This window comes from Lontra canadensis, unplaced genomic scaffold (genome assembly GCF_010015895.1).
Source record: "Lontra canadensis isolate GAN:19392208 unplaced genomic scaffold, GSC_riverotter_1.0 scaffold30, whole genome shotgun sequence".
NCBI lineage: Eukaryota > Metazoa > Chordata > Mammalia > Carnivora > Mustelidae > Lontra > Lontra canadensis.
In genome coordinates this window covers 19820416-19838516 of record NW_022631024.1, presented here as the reverse complement: position 1 = coordinate 19838516, position 18101 = coordinate 19820416, and the positions used below count along the sequence as shown (strand labels likewise).

The window sequence follows — 18101 nt, the reverse complement described above, 5'->3', positions numbered from 1 at the left end:
GGGCCCCTGCACGGAGAGAGCACGTCCCACCGGGAACCTTGCTGGCCTCGAGGCCGACCCGTGGGAGGCGAGGACATCGGGTCAGCCGGCTGCCAAGGGGACCAGCTCCCTCCGCCCCCTGTTCTCCTCTAGGAATGCGAGGCTCGTGCGAACTTGGGGCCCAAGCGTTTTGGGGTGATACTGCAAGACAAGGATGGCGCTCGGCCGGGGACGCCACTCGGCTGGGGTCATCTGTTGGCCGTTTGGGTCACGGTGGGCAGGGCCCTGCTCACCCCCTCAGCCCGGGTGCGGTCTGGGCTCCAGCCCTCCTCCTTCCGTGCACTGTGACCCTGCCGGCTACACAAGCCACATTCCTCTCCTGCATCTGGTTGGCTGGGATCCAGGGACCTTCCATCAGCCTTGGCCGGGCCCACCCCTCTGGCCCCGGGGCCTCCTCACACGGAGGGATACGGCGCCAGAACGTGCTGAAGCCGGTACAACGCATTATTCGGGAGAATACGAAATCCCCCCGGATTCCGAGAGAGTTCAGCCTGTCTGGACAGACTCATGAGATAGCTCAGAAACGATTTTAGGTATTGTCTAGGCTTTGTGCTGCCAGTGGGGAAACCGAGGCCAGGAGAGACGGTCCCAGAAGGTCAGGGTAGGACTAGAAGCCAGGCCTGCAGGCCCCCAGCTCTGCTGAACACAGGGGTGACTTTGTTCCTGACTCTTGGGTTCTGGGATGACCACGCTCCACCTCCCTGCCTGGCTGGGAGGCCACCACGCGGCCTGGGACAGCCAAGGTCCCACAGCCTGGGGTCCTGCCTGGCAGACCTCCCCACCCCTCTTACTGGCCAGTGAATGGCAAAGTCTTTATGTCCTAGACTTGGACTATCGTGGACCATCATGGGGTCTGGGCCACTTGGAGGTCAGCAAAACCCGTAAAATCAACACTGAGGAAACTAAGCCTTTGCTCCATTCTGCCCACGCCTCCTTGGCCCTTAGGAGAAGGCAGGACCGGAGGCAGGACTCTGGCATGTCTGGGGCACCAACTTCCCACACCATTTGCTATATCCCGTCCTCGATACTCCTGCCCCACGTGGCCCTCGTCTCTAACAGCTGGACCCGCTGGGCCCCTGGGGTCTCCCAGCCCCTTAGGGCAGGACTGGGTCCTCCCAGTGGGCCACACAGGGCAAACAGCAGTGACCTGACCTCCAGGTTACTAGACATGACCTCCAGAGAGCAGCAGGGAGGACCAGGAGGGGTGAGAGGATGGGTGTGCGACACGGCCAGGCACCAAGGCCGGGACCTGCACAAAGATGTTTTAGCCGGGCACTATCCCCCTAAGGGCCCCACGGCACCCGAGGACAGGGATGCAGGTGTGACCCCACAGGACAGTGAATCCATGTGCTTGGAGATCGGCTGTTCTAAGGAGTGAGGTGGCGTCACCCGGGCCCAGGGCGTTGGTTGGTGCAGTCCCTTGCAGGGGTTTCTGGCCGGCCGGGGAGAGGAAGGAGCCTCTGCTGGCTGCCCGGGGCATGTATTCCTCTAGTCTTGCCAAGGGGGCCAGGGTGCAGGGGGATGGGGGACCCCCGTATGAGGGCAGAGCCCCTCCCCACCCAGCACAGGGACACTGGCTGCCCAGGCTTGCCAAGACTCCCTTCTCCCTCCTGTGAACGCGGCCCCGGCCATTGCAGGGCGGGCTATGCTGCAGGGCCCGCCCTGCCCCGAGCCGACCCCCCGCTAGGCCGTGAGCCCACCTCTTCGACCCCAGAGCTTCCGGGCCCAGCCTGCGGCCCGGCACCAGGGGACTCCTAGCCAACGTGTCGGGAATTAATCCTAGAGCCAAGTGGGGGTGTAGGGGAGCAGGGGGTGGAGGTGGGAAAGCACGTTCAGTGCTGCGAATGCTGTTCAGGCTACAATGCCCGGCTCAGGGCAGAACCTGGATGGGCCCGATGTGAGCCACGGGTGCTGGTCTCCCGCAGACGGGAGCCGGTTTAGGAAGCTCTGTTCCTTGGCACCCCTCATTCCCCAGAAGGCCTGGGACGGCACCGGGCATGGGGAAGAGGCAGAAGATGCCAAAAGATGGGCAAGAAAACTGCGTGGAGTGACTGGAAGCCGGGACTGGGGACCTGGGACACCTGTTCCTGGGTGTGACTCCGGGTCTGAGGAATCTGCCTTAGGCCGGTCATCGGAGCCGCCAGAGGCCCGCCGCCCACGGGGAGCTCAGCACCGGGCGATGCCCAGGACAAGGAATGCCCACCCGTGGCCGCTGCTCGAGGTGGGAGAGGGTCACGTGGTTCTTGGAGGACATTTAAAGGAACCAGAAAACTGCTGCAACTGGGGCACCTGGTGGGTCAGTTGGTGAAGCGTCTGCCTTTGGCTCGGCTCACGACCCTGGAGTCCCGCATCGGGCGCCCTGCTCAGCGGGGCGTCTGCGTCTCCCTCTGCCCCTCCCCGCTCCTGTTCTCTCACGCTTGCTCCAGTGAATAAATAAAATCTTAAAAAAAAAAAACAAAAAACAAACCTCTTACAACCACCGTCAGGGGATAAAGCTGGGTGTGCAAACCATGCGTGGGCGGTCCCGCTCCTGCCTTAGACCTCGCGGACGAGGCCGGGGAAAGAAGGTTCTGTGAGGAACACGAAACCACTAAGCCGGGCTCGGCTGGGTCCTGAGAGGGACAGGTGCTGGCTTACAAACGTTCCTTGGGTCCACAGCGAAACACTGACGCCCACCTCTCTCCAGCCGGACCCCGGCATCCCGTGCGCCGGCCCTCCCCCTGTGTGGGTCCTGCCCATGCGCCTGCCGGCATGAGGGGGGAAGGCCCAGAGAGGTCAAGGGTCGCCCCAAAGGGCTCGTGCGGAACGTCAGCTCTGCCTCCAGGCCCCCTGCCCTCTTCGCCACCACGCGGCACACTGATGGTTGGAAACCGAACGTTTGTTCACAAAGTAATAAAATACGTTTTGACAAAGCCAGGAAGGCCTGTTCAGAGGAGACAGTGAGGAGAAGCAGCCCCGTAGGTGTCCTGGATCCTGACCCGGGCATCCCAGGGCACCCTCCCCTCGTGTCTGGGCCTCCTGTTACCCCGGGGACAGGTTCATCCTGCAGCCTGGTCTCACTTCCCCTCGGTCCCAGATCTGACTCAGCCTGGCTCCCGGGCCCAGCTGGCCAAGGTGCAGACAGACAGCCACGGGCCAGGCCTAGGGAGGTGGCCGGGGCTGCCAAGGGCCAGCCCCCGGGGCAGGAGGCAGCTGCAGCCCACTGGCCAGGAACCAGTCCCGTCCCAGGTGCCTCTCTTGGAGCGGCCTGGGCCGGGAAGGGAAGTGCTCCTACCTGGTTCTCTCTCCCAGTGCCCCTGAGCCACAGGCAGGCTGAGCAGAGCGGACGCCAAGCCTCTCAACTCCCCTTCACGCTTCCGCAAGCCCGAACCCCGGCCCCACGGGGGCTCACGGCGCAGCTGCAGTCGGAGCCTGCAGGAGGCCAGCCAGGGCCTGGGGTCGCGCTGGGCTGCTGTCTCAAAACACCCACCCCCTCTGGTCCCGGCAGGCAGCTCTGCACCGAAGAGGCAGGAAACAAGACGGAGACCCCCCCTCCACCCCAGCTTCCTGTCCCTGAGCTCACTCCTGAGACAGAAGGCAGGAACAGAGCCTGGTCAGTGCTCCCTGGCTCTGCAGGGCGGCCTTGGTCCCCACCCTCTCCAGCAGCCCCCCTCGCCCTCCTCAGCCCCCTCGCCAACGTCAGTGCACGCCGCTTATTTGGCTCATAGGACCCAAGCTGGTCCTGGAACCCCAGCCCCTCTGTGGCCAGGATCCCGCTCCTCACCAACATTCCTTGGTACTGTCCCCACCCACCCCTGACAAACTCAGAGAAGTGGACGAGGAGAGGAGCCCCCAGCCCGGCTGTCCGCCCACCCCCCCCCCGCGGGCACATCCGTTTTACTGACATGTAGCGGCGCTTTCCAATCTGCTTAGCTGAGGCCTCGGGCAGTCCACCGCCCTCTCTGGGCTCGGTTTCTGGCATCACGAGCTGCTGCAGGGCCTTGGTCAGAGCCCTGGCCACGAGCGCCGCCAGCCTGACCACCACGCGGGGCGCTCTCAGACCAGCCGCTCCCTCCAATGAGCCTGCCCCCTGGGGACACGCGCTAATGTCTGGACACATTTTTGGTTGTCACAGCCGGGGGTGCTCCTGGCATTGAATGGGGGGAGGCCAGGCATGGGCCGGAGGCCATACAGCGCCCGGGACGGCCTCCAACATAGAAGATCTTCCCAGAGGCCCACAGGGGTGAAGCTGAGAAACCCGGTCATGGAAACTTCCTGTCGTTGGAAAGACGATGAGGGCACGCGTGTGCCATGGGGAGTCAGATCGGACACCAGGCCACTTAACTTCCAACAGGGATGTGGAGGGAAGGGACGGGCTGACCTCGAGCTGGCCCCAGCCTGGCCCCTGGTCTCCGAGGAAGTTTCCAGCCAGAGCCCGGTCCAAGGGAGCCTGACATCGCTCACCATTCCAGATCCTTGGGCCCCAGGACCTGAGCTTTCTGGGGCTGGGGCAGGGGTTGTGCATCCCCTGCCCTGGGAGCTGCCCTCCCTCTCCCCATACCCACAGTGTTGGGCGGGCAGGGGTGGGAAGACACTAGGGAAGGACAGGCATCTCCTCAGGGTGCAGAGCTCTGTTGTCCCCAGCCCTGTCGTTTCTGACGTGACAGAAGGAGGACACACCACCCTGACCCGAGAGGCCATGCCCTGTGCCTCCAAGGAGGGGGAGGCCATGGGAAGCCGTGTAGGTGGCAAGGCAGAGGCTGTGTTTCCTGGCAGGACCCTGGGAGCGAGCCCACCAGCAGGTGCTAGGCCCCGGGGGGTGAGGGGGCAGGGAGTCTGACTTGGATCCTGTGGGCAGGAATGTCTAGTCCCCATCTCTCAGTGGGGAGCAGAGGCTTAGACCGGCTCCCACGTCCAAGCCCCAGGCACTCGGCCGCCGCCCACAGCCCAGGAGAAAGCAGCCAAGTGGTACCTACCAGGTGCCCGGCGGCTCTCACCAGCTTGTGGGTGGAAAACGGAAAAGCCTCGTTGCTCAGGTCTGCGTCAAGCACCTCCTGCAGAATGGCCCGGCTGTGAGCAAGAACAAAGTTGGTTGATTAGTCAGTCAACAAACACTTGCTGAGCATTCCTGTGCATGGGCCCTGGGCCAGGAAGAAGCTGGGGATACTGCAGTGACCAGGTCGAGTCCCTGTCCTCGTAAGGCAGACGAATGACAGAAAGGGTCTTCATAAAAGCACACCAAGATGAACACAAGCCAAAAATACAGTCCGTTAAAAAGGCCAGGAACAATGATGGGGGAGGTGAGCCCAGCCTGCGTGGAAAGCAGCTTGACATGCGCTCCTGGGGCGACCCAGTCATCTAATGGCCACAGGTCCGATGGGCAGGAGGCTGGTTTGTGAGCTTCCTGAGCGCGGAGGTTGCCCTCCTCACCTCCCCCACCTGCCACCACAGAGCCCCGTTCTCACACTTAACAGGTCACCTGAAACCTCGCTGGGCCCGGAGGCCTCAGTACCCAGGGAAACCCTCACTTCCTGGGCACCTTGCCCCCTGGCCTCCCTCCTGGCCTTCGTTTACTCCTTGGCGCACCATCCAGGTCCCCTGCCTCTGTTCAAGCCTTTGTCATCCTTCAGGTCTTGGCTCAGCTGTCACCTCCTCTAGGAAGCCCTCCCTGACTCCCTGGGTCTAGGTCTGTGAAGCTCGGACACATTTCCCAACAGGGCACCTCCCACATGGGTTGTACCTGCCCCCTCCTCCCTGAAACCAGGCGCTCTGTGACAACAGGGCTCCTCTCCCAACGCGCCCGGCGCAGACGGCACACAGTAAATAGAACTGATTGACAACAGCCCAGTTCTGCGCCCTGGGGTGGGCTCCCCATTGGCAGGAGACAGCCCCGCAGGGGGGTAGCGGCGAGCGCTGGGGCTGCAGGGTAGCGCCGCTTGGAGGGCTCCCCACCCCCAGGCCACCCCCACGGTGCTGGAGCTGCCCACCCACGCCGGCCCGAGTTGCCCAGCGTGCTGCAGGCTGCCTGTGCCTTATGTAACACACGCCCCCGGCACCCACGTGGTGCCACCCCCGGAGAGCCCGTCCCCAGTTTTCCAGGAGCACGTCCTCTCTGCAGCCCCAGGGGTGGCCGGTGTCTTCCCAGCCTGTGTCCCCGCAGGGGCAGGAGGCTGGAGCTGCCGCCCGAGCTGAGGGCTTGAAGGGGCTCAGCGGCAGCACTGGGGGCAGCTCTGGGCACCGATCGGGGCGGGCACACAGGTCTGCGGAAGGCAGGCTGGGGCCCAGGAGGCTGTCCCTCCAGCAGGCAGGCAGCGATGGCCAGAGACGCCAGTTCGAGTCCTGACCCCCCTCACTCGCCCTCACCCTCAGCCTGTCCTCCACGGGGACCGTGCTGCCTCCTCCCAGGGCCCTCGGGAGCATCAGTGAGCCACAGGGACAGTGACCATTCGCTTCTGCACGGTCTCCACCAGCCACACGTGGTCACTTGAGTTTAACTGAATTAAAATTAAATATTCAGTCTGGCCACACACATGTCAAGGGCTGAGGGGCCACCAACGGCTTAGTGGCTACGGTACTGGACCACCCAATTATGGAACGTTCCAGAGAGTTCTGCCAGACAGCAGGTCACTCAGCACGGCCCATGGTCCAGGGGCTGACAACTCCAAAGGTCTAGCCCCACTGGTGGAGCCGGCAAGGCAGACACTCGTGCGGGAACGAGGCGCTCTTGGAGAAGGAGAGGACGCTCGGAGCAGGGAGCGAAGGAACTACCAGGGGAATGACGAGGCTGTCACCGGCTTCCGCCTGGAGCTGCTTCTAATGAGGCAGAGGAGGCTGACCCGTCCCCCCGGGGCCCTGCCTTGATCTGGCTGCCCACACCCTCCCTCCCCGGCCTACCCGCCTCCCCCACACTAAAAATAGCCCACTGTGGGCTGACGGCTCAGCGGTAAGGGTGTGGAGGTTTCCCCGGGGACGGGCCAGGACCCCCGGCCCTGTTCCGCCCACAGATGGGAGCCGGCTGGCCCAGGGAGAGATGAAAAGCACCCCACCGGGCCTCCAGTTTCCTCTCCTCCCTTCCTGGCTCCACACGCTCCCACCCAGCCGTCCCGCAACCCCCCTTGAGCCCTCTGGAAGCACCACGCTGCCAAACCCAGCGGTCAGTTTCTGGGCCTCATCCCACGTGGACCCACGGGTCCTCCGGACACAGCTCGTTGCTCCCTCCTCGAAGTTCCGGCTTCTCCGGCCCTTGCAGCTCCTCACGCAGCTGCTGGCCTCCTCCCCAGCCCGGCAATGAGACCCTGTTGGAGCCCAGTCCCACCACGTCTCTGCTCTGCTCAGTCCCCCCACTCAGAGAGAAGGCTGCTGGACCTACAGGCTCTCACCTCTTCTGCTCTCCGAGCGCACCTCCAACCACACTGCTCCAGCCGGCCCCACTGCTTTTCCCTACACTCATGGGCACACCCCTGCCACAGGGCTTTTGCACCTGCTGTTTCCTCTGCCTGGAACCCCGCCCCTCCAGAGAGCTCCAAAGTCTGATCCCTCATTTCCTCCAGGGCTTTGCTCCAACGTTCCCTTGGCAGATACTGGTCAAACACCGAACAGAAGCCAATCACCTTTAACGTATGCGACTGGCTCACACTCTATACATTTGTTCAGCAAGAAGGTCCTGGCTGTCTGCCGGGCGCCCCTGAGCAAGGCCCACACAAAAACAGCTACAACACAGCCTGGGAGGGGAGGTTGGCCCGTCCAGGACCCAGCCAGGGAGGTGCTGGCTTGGCCAGCCCTAAGGCACCCGGGAAAATGGACCCCGTGGCAGGGTCTGAGCGTGCATACCTGACCCACTCTTCCTCTCTGGGGCCAGCTGTTCCCACCACTTCTCGGGAATACATCCTTCCTTTGACGTGGGCCTCCCCTGCACCTTTCTGTCCGGAGGGGTCCACCGCTCAAGAGGCGTCTCTCCCGCACCGACGTGCACCTGGGCCGTGGGGTCAGTGATTGAACACCTGAGCCAGGTGCAGAGGGTCTGTGACTCCTCAGGAAGGGCCAGTGCTCAGGGTCCGCAGCTTTCTGACAGCCTGGGGGGGTCCCATGCCCGGCCGCCCTGAAACTTACTAGCTGCGCCACCCTGGGCAAAGAGCTCTACCTCTCTGTGCCTCTTTCTTCCCCCAAAAGGACGAGAACAATTAGAACCGCCTCCTGTTATCGGTGGTTTCAGGAGGGGTCAGTGCAGGGCTTGGCGAATCACAGGCGCACTTGGTGGTGGCTAACACGATGGTTCTTTCCCACGGGTCCCCTGCCCCTGAGTCCCTTCCCGGAAGCCCAGCTGGGGGGATCCTTCCGGAGGGCACAGCTGCTCGGGTGCCCCTTTGCCTGGGTCCCCTCTGTGGCTCCACGCACAGCCCGCAGCTGAGGACCTCGCAGGCTCTGAGGCCTTGCGGGTGGGCAGGCCGCTCTGCAAACACAGAACGAAGGAATGACTGGGTCACCCATCGGCAGTCCTAATCACCGGAGGTGATCACGGAGGCATCTGGGCCCAGGGGCAGTGGCCTCCGTGCCATACTACTCTCAGCCCCCGCAGCAGGTGGAACCCCGGGCTGGCTGTGCCCACCTCGGGACGGCATCAGTAACTCCTAGACTCCATCAAAGACCCAAAGACACCCCCCCAACACCCACACGGGCCCTTCTGCGACCCCGGAACCCCCAGATGCCGAGTCGCCGTATGGTTGAGCCTGACGCTCACATTAAGGGCTTCTCCGAGTTCCAGCGCCTGAGGATTTAGACGGCGTGGCATCTCTGGGCTCACCAGAGCGTCTGGCGAACCAGAACATCCCGTTTTGGACCCGCAGTGGTTCTGCCCACATGACGCAGTCGGAGGGGCGGGGGGCTGGGTCCCAGGGGCTGGGCGCCCCCTGCTCCTCACCTGGCTGGGCCCTGGATGCTGATCAGGCCCAGGTCCTCGGAGCCGTCGATGAGCTGGCACCGGAATCTCTGGTCCTGCAGCACCGTGCGGATGTGGGCCCAGTTGTGCTGGGCCACGGCCCCGCCCACTGCCAGGTAGTAGCCGTCCCCTGGAAGAGAAGCACCGGGCTCAGGACAGGATGGCAGGACGGGGCGGGCAGCGAGGCCTCTGGCCCGAGGACGTACTCTTCTCTCAGCAGGGAACAGCACAAGGCAGAGCGCAGGAGCCCTCTCTGGGGGCCCTGGCTTCTCAGCAGGAGGGAGCGGGGGTGAGGATGGGGGCGGGGGCCAGGGTGTAGGAGCTCCACATGCCAAGGTAGCACTCTCCTGGCACAGTCTGCGGCTTTCACCCACTTCTCAAAGGGCTCCCGACCCAGGAAAGGGGACGCTCCCCCAACGCTAGCCCGCCACAGGGAGGCTGCTCCGTCTGTCTGTCCATCTGTGCCGGGCAGCGTGGGGGAGTCCCTTTACCTCTCTGGCTCTCATTTCTCTCCATACTCCCCTGGCCCCTGGTCTCCAGGTCCCCCCTTGGCCTTGGCAGGACTTGCCGGGGCCAGGCACCAGGCTGGGTTTTATAGGCAATATCCCCTCGATTCCCGGGAGGCCTGGGGGGCTCAGTCCATTAAGCTTCTGCCTCCGGCTCAGGTCATGATCCCAGGACCGTGGGATGGAGCCCCATGTCAGGCTCCCCGCTCAGCAGGGGAGTCTGCTTCCCCTTTTCGTTCTGCCCCTGCTTGTGTTCTTTCTCTCTCTTACTCTCTCTCAAATAAATAAATAGGTTAAAAAATACGTCCCCTTGATTCCCCTCTGACACTCACCACCACACCAGAGTTTCAGAAAACGAGACTGAGGTTCATGGAGGTCACATGATAGAAAATCAGACTCTGTCCAGTTCTGAGTCCACAGCCTGGGCCACACTGCCACCAGGCAGGGGGTGAATGGAGAGCAGCCCGCCTTGGCCCAGCATCCTGGGAGACCCACTGCCCTGGGGATCTGGGACCTGGGATAGCTGTGTGGCCTTGGGCCCATCACACAGCCTCTCTGAGCCTGTATACTCTCATCCGCAGGGCTCTAGGGTGAGTGGGCTCCCGCTGGTCCCGCAACATCTCCAGGAGGAGCCAGGGGAGGTGGGCCTGGGGGTAGTGGGGTCTCCTTTGTCTCTGCTTTCTCAATAGCTCCCCTGACGTCAGCCTCTTTCCTTCCTTCCTCATTAATTCCGACAGGGCCCCTGGCCTCGGAGCAGTGGTGTCCGGGCAACCCCGGAGCTCTCGGCCGCTTCCACATCTGCACAGTGGGAATGGGCCTGGAGCTGGCCTTGCGGGCCAGGTGCACACAGCCACCGTGGGAGGGGCCTCAGAGAAAGGCCCAGAACCGGCAGCCAGGCTGGGTCCGCCCTGGGAGGCATCCTCTTCTCAGGGTCCTGCGTGGCACCTGCTTCTCTCGGCTCTGGACACTCTTGGGTCTGGGCATCGGCCCTCGCAGGCCCAGCGCCAGCCCCGGACCCGGGTGTAACTAGTGGACACCATGGAGATGGCCAGGGGCCCTGTGAGGCCAGAGAATCCCCCCAAGTGCTCTCCTTTGGCCCTTCCCAGGGGCTCCCCCACAGCTGTAAGGCAGCCCCCCACCATAATTAAAAAGTAGGCACGCCTCACTAGCCCTAGCAAAGGAGGGTGCCGCTGGTGGCCACAGGCTGGAGATGAAGGGGTGCGGGGCCTCTTGCCCTCTCTAGGAGCACCTGCTGGCGGAGGTGCTCTCATGTGAGATTTCTGGGGCTGCACCAGGGGCCACCAATGGAAGCTTGGTTCTGGGACCCTCCCTCTCCAACGCCGCAGGGGTAGGAGCAGAAACAGAGGCTGCGGTCCCCAGTGCCCTCCTCCCGCCCCATCCAGGTGGGCCCTGGGACATTGCTGACCTTGGAACTCCATGTACCATATGCTCTTCTGCTCCCCTAACCCACTGCCCTCCAGATCCAACTCAGAGGCCTTCACCTCCAGGAAGCCCTCCCTGAATACCAGAGCTACGTTACTTCTTGGCACATGGCCGGGCCCTGGGTCACCCACAGCCCTGCTGTCTCCTTCCTCCCCACGTCCCAAAGCCACCTCCGAGCCTCTTCTCTCTGCGCCCATGGCTGTGGCTCTGCCCAGCCTGCAGCACCTGTGGCCTGGAGGACTGCATCTGTCCCCTCCTGGCCCCAGCCCCCGATGCTATACCCCCACCCTCACTCCCATACCCCTTAGGATGGTCCTAAAGCCCGTCAGAGCCTGCCCCGTGACCCCTTAGTTCTGACACACTTGGCTCTACTCTTGGGCCAGGACCCGTCCTCATCCAGGCCCCCCACTCACTAGGGCCTCACAGGACCTCAGCCACTCATCTTCCCGTACTTTGTTCCAACATTCCCCCCGCTCCAGGAGGCCCACGTACCCCACCCCAACCCTGCACCGCCGTCCCCTCCCCACAGTGGCCTGCCCGGGGACCAGCGTCTGTCCCCAACCCACAGTCTCCCTCCAGCCAGGACAATACCCAAAGGATGCACGCACCTTTGCGTCCTTTGGACCACGGGGCTGGGCAGAAAGGGCTGCTCCTCAAATCCCTGCCACCTACCCCTCTGGGGACGCTTTGCAGGGACACTACCCCACCCCCAGGAGGACCCTGTCTTGGGAAACACACAGGTCTTGGCACCAGACAAGCCTGGCCCAGGGGCGGTTTTGTGACTCACTGGCTCCAATTCTTACTTGTCTGAGCCTGTTTTCTCATCTGTAAGATGGGCAGAGCCGCACGGGCCCCCACAGGACTGCTGAGAGCATCCAAGGATAAAAAAATCTACTGGCTAGGTTGATCGTGGTTCCTCTTTTCTCTTAAAACTGATGAGCACAGAGGGAGACAGAAGCCAAAAAGACAAATCAGCCCCCAAGGGCCCTCCCCAACCCATCCCTGGGCTGGGGACTCTTAAAGGACATTGGAATTCCGACAATGTCCTCTGCCCCAGCCCTGACACACCTTGTGACTCTCTGAAGACGCCCGAGGCCCCTCCCGGAAGGATGCGAGTTACTGGGGCCCCCGGTGCCAGAGAGGTGGTCGTAGGTGGACCTGGTATTTTCTGGGCACTGTCCCTCACCAAAGACCTGAAGCGCTGGGTCCTGAGGCCACAGTCAGCACGAGTGGCCTCCTCGAGTGGGCATGGCCGAGAGGGCAGTCAGCCAGCAGAGTCCGGGGGCTCGGGCCCCAGCCGGGGAGCCGGGGGCTCCAGACTTTATTTTCTATTTTTCGGTATTGTTGCAATGCCTGCTGCGAGCACGTTTCCCGTCTGTGATATGAAAGATCAGGCGAGCTCCCGCTTGGGGTTGACAGCTGCTTTGTACACAACCTTGGTCGAATGCAAATCACCACATGCCCTCGACTTAACGGTGATCTGATGTAACAGCTATAATCACCCTCCCCCGTCCAAAGCGTGCATATTCATGGCAGGAACGGTATCGTTTTTAAGGCTGAAAATAAAACAAAGTCTGCACGCCACCAGTTTGCGCGTGTTTGGCCGCGTCCCCGGGCCCATCAGCACGATGCAGAGCCTCCCGGGATGTGACGCAGGTGTCCTCGTGCCTCCCTTGCCATGCACACCTCCACAGGCAGGCTGAGCGCAGACCCTCCCGGCCTCCCTTCCTGGAGAACTGGGAGGTGCTGGAATGCAGAAGCATCAGCGCCTTCTCCCTCCCCCGCTCCAGAGCCTGCCGTCCCCCGGCCCTGGCAAGGCAAGAGCTCCTCAAACTCTCAGGCCAGGAATCCCCCAGAATCACCCCAAAAGGCGCATCGTGGGTGCACCCTTGGGCGGTGGCTCAGTTTACAACATGCTTTCACTACAGCTCCCCGTTGAGGGAACTAGTGAGGTCCCCGCGCCCCAGATGGTGAAACTGAGGCTTGGAGCAGAGGGACACAGAGTAAGGGCAGACCTCACCTCCTCCAGGAAGCCTTCCTCATCCTGGCTCCGCTCCTTCCCATAGCCTCCATACTCCTGCTCTCTGCCATCCCAGTGTTCTAATGCTCCCCTGGCCCATCTGCCCGTATGGTGGTCTGTCCATACCATGAGCTCCTGGAGGCCCCAGCCAGCCTCCCTCATTCCCTGCCTCTGCCCGAGGGTAAAGCCTGTGTGAGCACGGGAAGGGGATGAGCTCATTCACAAAGCACACACGCTCTCACTGGGCCCAATGCATTCCTGATTTCTGCACCAGCACTGGCAGGAGGGAGGGCCCCCCCTGCCCTACCTGCCCCCGCCATAAGACCACTGACCCAGGCTCATAGCCTCCAGCTGGCCAGTGCTACCCGGGGACATGCTGTTTCCAGAAGCCACCCCAGAGGCCCAGGAGTCCCACCTGCCCTCAGCAGCCCTGTCCACCCCGAAGGACTCCATGGCCAGCAAGGCAAACTTGTCCCACCACCCCTGCTCCCCACCAGAAACACAAACTCCATGCAGGCCAGAACATTCTCGGTTGGGTTCGTGGCTATGCTCTTGGTGCCTGGCTCGCGGTGAGTGCTCAGGAGCTAGTACTGAACTCACGCGCCTGCCCGACTCAAGCTCGCCTGCTCCTCACTCCACCTCCCTCTCCCAGCGCCCAGGCCGGAGCTCGCTCGCACACCCTTGGGACCTGACTGAGTCCCACGGAGAATGACCTGCCTTTGTCGGCCACACAGAGCCAGGCCCAGAGCCGGGGGGCTGCCGGCTCCTCTGAACGGGCCGAGCACCTCTAGCCTACAGACCCTTGCCCTGGATGGCACAGTCAGCCACACGGAAACTGCACAGCTGACGCCTTTCTCCGCTGCAGATCCAATCTCACAGAGGTGGCAGCGGGGCTCCCGCCTGGAGAAAGAGGGGCTCCCCACTCTCTGCGAACCTCAGCCACCTCTCTTGTTCCCTAGCAGAGACTATCACAGGACTAGAGATGAGACTGCTCCGGCGGGAACCAGGGGGTAAGGGCAGGGGAAGAGGAAGTGAGGGGAAGCAGATCTGGCTCAGGGCCACAGTCAGGGCTGCAGACAGGGAAGACAGGTACCGACCTAACTGTCCCTGGGAGCATGCAAGCAAATGTGAAGGGACTGCCGAGGGCCACCCAGTAACGGCTTGAGTACCGAACTGCCTGTCTTCCAAGGACCTGCCCAGCCTGAGCTGGGGTTCAGCACAGGTGAAAGTCGACCCCGCGCAGAGGCTAGAGACAGAAAGGTGCTGACACCTCCCGGTGAGCCTTCCCCCCGGCTCACTCCGTCCTGGGCAGACGCGCTGAGCATCCCCACGGCGTGGCCGCTCTGAAACACGGCGGCCTGGACAGGCTCAAGGACAGAACCACGGAGCACTAGAGCTCAGGGTCGCTGCTGGAACGAAGCTGACGTTCAGCCTGAACCGAGACCTCCCGTCCCCCAAGCACCATCCGCTGCGGGCACAACAGGGAATTGCAGCCCTCCCCGTCTGCCCGCCATCAGCAGCCACGGACCCCAACACGGCTCCGCCGGCGGGACACCGCTCACCTTCAAAGGCAGGGGCCAGGGCGGAGGCCTGGGAGCTGGGGGCCAGGCGGCTGACGGTTAGGTCACTCTCGGTGCCGCCCCTGTGGTTCAGCATGCAGGTGTACACCGTGGAGCCTGGGGGCAGGAGGAAGACCCAGGGTGTGCGAGCCGCTCAGCCGGGCAGTCTCTCGGCACACCCGAGTCTACGTAACCGCGTGACAGGAGGCCCTCAAAAGGCCCCTCCGTGCAGTGACGCCACCATGACCCAGTGACCCAGAGAGGGAAGGGCAGGTCCCCCAGTGCTGCCATCCCCTGAGGAGGAAGGGTCCTGAGTGGAGGTGCTTTCTTCTTGAAATGCCTTGAGCCGGGACCTGGACTCCCCCCAGCCCACCCACCAACAATGCTGGAAGGTTCTCAGGAGCAGGGATGCCGTCTCACTCACCCTGGGGCGCCCATGCTGGCTGAGCTGAGGTTCCCACTGTGTTTTGAATAAGTGACTAGACGGATGGATGAATGAGGAGGGGTGAGGGGGAAAGTGGATGGAGGGGTGCTGGGCGGGGCTTGGGGGGCAGACAGCAGTACGTGGATCAGCAGGAGTTTTCGGAGGAGGTGAGCAGGGGGTGCGTGTGTACGTGGGTAGGTGAGCTGGTTGGCTGGGGAAATGGTGTAATGGGCTGAATTGTGTCCCCCCAAAATGATATGTTGACGTCCCAACCCCGAGGACCCGTGAATGTGACCTTTTTTGGAAACAGGGCTTTGCAGATGTAATCGCATTAAGATGGTCTTTAAGGTGGGCCCTGATCCAGTATGATGGTGTCCTTATAGGAAGAAGAAGACACAGAGAGATGCCTGTGTGCCATCGAGGCGGAGACCGCAGGGACGCACCCACAGCCAAGGAACCCCAAGGACCATTGGCCCCACCAGGAGCTGGAGAGGCTGCTGACGGTCCTACCCATGGTCTCAGAGCAAGCACAGCCTTGCTGCCACCTTGATCGTGACCTTCTAGCCTCCGGATTGTAAGACAACACGGTTTGCTTATTTACAGCCACCAGTTTGGGTGTTTTGTTATAGCAGCCCCAGGACACTAATACAGAGGGGATGGGTTGAGTTTTCAGGTGGGTGGACACGTGGGTGGAGCGTAGGTCATACGAAAGGGGATGAAGATCCCAAGTATTACACCTATGGGAAAACATGGTTCCTTCTTTACTTGACACTCAAATTTTTCTGAGTATCCTGTATTTTCATTTCATTCTGGAAACCCTGTCTGGGGAGAGCATTCCTATGGGGGTGACAGTCTTAGGAGACATTTCCTGAAGGCCTGCTGCCTTGTATCCTTTCTGGAACAAAGTAAAGGCGAAGGAGGGAGGGAGGAGGGGGAGGAAGGGCAGGAGGGATGGAAGGAGGTGCTGGGGGCCTAAGGGCTGGGACTTGGCAATGAGGGCAGAGGGGTCCAGATGCAGGGGCATGGGGCCAGCCTCAGGGGCAGAGCCATGAGCTAGAGGAGCCTAGAGGGGAAAGGTTCAGCCGGCCAACGTAGGTGCCCAGAGCTCTGTCCTTGGAGTTCTTCCTGGCACTGGAGTGGGGAAGTAGCATGGTCCTTTGGAGGTCATACCCGGGGGTCGGTTGACATCAGCAGAGAACAGCCAGTCGGCAGCCTTCCTCGCATCCAAGCCCACCAAGTAGAACTTCCCAAAGTAGGACATGTTGAACACAGCAGCAGCCCCTCTGCAGGCCAGACACTCCTTCTTGATCTGTAAAGTTCCACGGAGGAGGGATGCTGTGAGAGCTCTGAGATGTGCCTCCTCTGGGGAGCATGGGCTCTTTGTAGGGCTCTCTGCTGCGCACCTGCTCTTAGGGCCCCCCTTGCCCCTCCCAGCTGGAGCACGCCAGGACCGCTCTTCTCAAGCACAGGGAACACTCTCCAGGGTGGCTCATACGCCATCAAAAAGGCAGTATGTTCAAAAGGATTAAGATCACACACAGCATGTTCTTGGAACACAATGGAATTTCATTAGGAGTCAATAGTAGGAGGAAAATTGGAGAGATCACATATAAGTGACTTTAACCCACACACTCCTGAATAACCAAAGGATCAAAGCAAACATTCCCGGGGAGTTGGAAAATACGTTGGGAAGAATGCCAGTGGAAATGCAGTACATAGAACTGGAGGGAACAAAGTCAGGGCCGTGTTCACAGAGACCTCACACTTGCAAACGCCTCCATGGAAAAGCAATCCTCAAATGGATGCCTCGGCTTCCCTCTCGGAGACACTGGAAAATGAAGAGTGAAGGAAAGATGGATGGAAAGGCAAGAAACAAGCTGAAGGGAAGACAATAAAGACTAGAATGGAATTAAGTGAAAAAAGGGAACAGGAAAGTTGAGAAAATCAGCAAAAGCAAAGTTGGTTCTTTGGAAGGATCAACAACATTGGCAGAACTTCAGTTAGACTCACAAAGAAAACAAGAGCAAGAACTCAAAGTACTAAATCAGGAATGAAAGAGGGGACATCACTACCCACCCTACAGCAATATAAAGATTATAAGGGAATACCACACGGACCTGTCTGAAACATGTGAGACAGGAAACATGTGAGACAAATTCCTAGAAAGACACAAGTAATGAAAGCCGAAGAAGAAATGGAAAATCTGAACAGATCCATAACAAAAAGAGATTGGGTTAGTAACTTAAACTCCCTATAAAGAAAATCCCTGGCCCAGATGGCTTCCTTGATGAATTCTATCAAACATTCGAAGAAGAATTAACACCAAGTCTTTGCAAAATTAAAAAAAAAATACAAGAGTAGGAAATACATCTTAACTTGTCCCACGAGGCTAGCATTACCCTAATGCCAAAGCTGGTCAAAGATGTCCCTAAGAAAACGAGGCCAATATCCCTCATGAATACACCCTCAAACAAATACTACTGAGCAGACTCCAACAACATGTAAAAGGGAACACGCACCACATTCAAGAGGGATTTCTCCCGGGAACGGGAGGTCGGTTGGTCATCCCCAGACGAACGGGGGGAAGGGATCACAAAACACAAACTATATGATCATCCCTAGAAATGCTCAAAAAAAGTATATGATAGAATCCAACACCTTTCATCATAAAAATAGTCAATAACCCAGGAATAGGAAGGAACTTCCTCAGCCTGATTAAAAGCATGCACAAAAATTCTACAGCCGACATTATACTATAACAGGGAAAGACTGAAAGTGTCCCACCTGGGATCGGAAACAAGACAGCTGTTTGCCCTGCTACTTCCACTCAGCATCGTACTGGAGTTTCTAGTCAGCACAGCAGTGAGGCAAGAAAAAGGAACAGAAGGCATCGAGCTTAGAAAAGAAAGAGCAAGACGATCTCTATTTGCAGGTGACATGATCGTGCATATAGAAAATCCTAGGAACCCACCAAACAACTATTAAAACTAACAAAATAGTTCACCAAAGTGGCAGGACACAAGGTCAGTGTACAACAGACAAATAAAAACTATTGTTTTGTTCTTCATTTCACTAACAATGGACAATCAAAAATGAAATTAAGAAAATAATTCCACTTACACCATCAAAAAGGATTTGTAGATACTCGCAAATAAATTTAACAAAACAAGTGCAAAACTTACACTCTAAAAACGTG

The 18101-nt window shown here is 60.2% G+C and overlaps 1 protein-coding gene across 1 annotated transcript in view; it reads right to left on the bottom strand.

The window, feature by feature from the left end:
• The window catches only part of SARDH (sarcosine dehydrogenase), a 39172-nt gene that overhangs the window by 11283 nt on the left and 9788 nt on the right, over nt 1–18101 (bottom strand). Inside the window, exons 9-12 of the mRNA XM_032865582.1 lie at nt 16076–16267; nt 14485–14598; nt 8936–9083; nt 4995–5088 (exon numbers count right to left, since the gene is read on the bottom strand). Of these exons, the coding sequence (XP_032721473.1) occupies nt 4995–5088; nt 8936–9083; nt 14485–14598; nt 16076–16267 (548 nt within the window). The remainder of the gene's footprint in view (nt 1–4994; nt 5089–8935; nt 9084–14484; nt 14599–16075; nt 16268–18101) is intronic.